Below are 218 nucleotides of genomic sequence, written 5' to 3'. Positions count from 1 at the left end.
GGCGACAAGACCTGATGGCACGTGAGGCTCCGAGCCACCGAGCCCGGTGTGAGCTGACGCGGGGCGGCCCGCGGCTGGGCCACGCTCTCAGCCCCTTACGCGTGGTCAGTCACCTGGCTGGTGGCCGCGTTGCTGCCCAGCCCTTTCCAGGCGCGGAAGCTGAAGAAGGTGCTGGCGCCGTAGGCGATCATGGCGAGGCAGGCAAAGAACTGGAAGAG

General features: G+C 68.3%; 1 protein-coding gene across 1 annotated transcript in view; it reads right to left on the bottom strand.

Moving 5' to 3' along the window:
• Positions 1-95: 95 nt before the first annotated feature.
• The window catches only part of PLLP (plasmolipin), a gene marked incomplete at its 5' end in the record, with an annotated part of 877 nt that continues 754 nt past the window's right edge, over positions 96-218 (bottom strand). Inside the window, one exon of the mRNA XM_010154315.1 lies at positions 96-214. Coding sequence (XP_010152617.1) covers positions 96-214 — 119 coding nt within the window. The remainder of the gene's footprint in view (positions 215-218) is intronic.

This window comes from Eurypyga helias, unplaced genomic scaffold (genome assembly GCF_000690775.1).
Source record: "Eurypyga helias isolate BGI_N326 unplaced genomic scaffold, ASM69077v1 scaffold28840, whole genome shotgun sequence".
In the NCBI taxonomy this organism is placed as follows: Eukaryota; Metazoa; Chordata; class Aves; order Eurypygiformes; family Eurypygidae; genus Eurypyga; species Eurypyga helias.
Note: the sequence above shows the minus strand (reverse complement) of the source record. Positions and strands in the feature narration are given on the sequence as shown.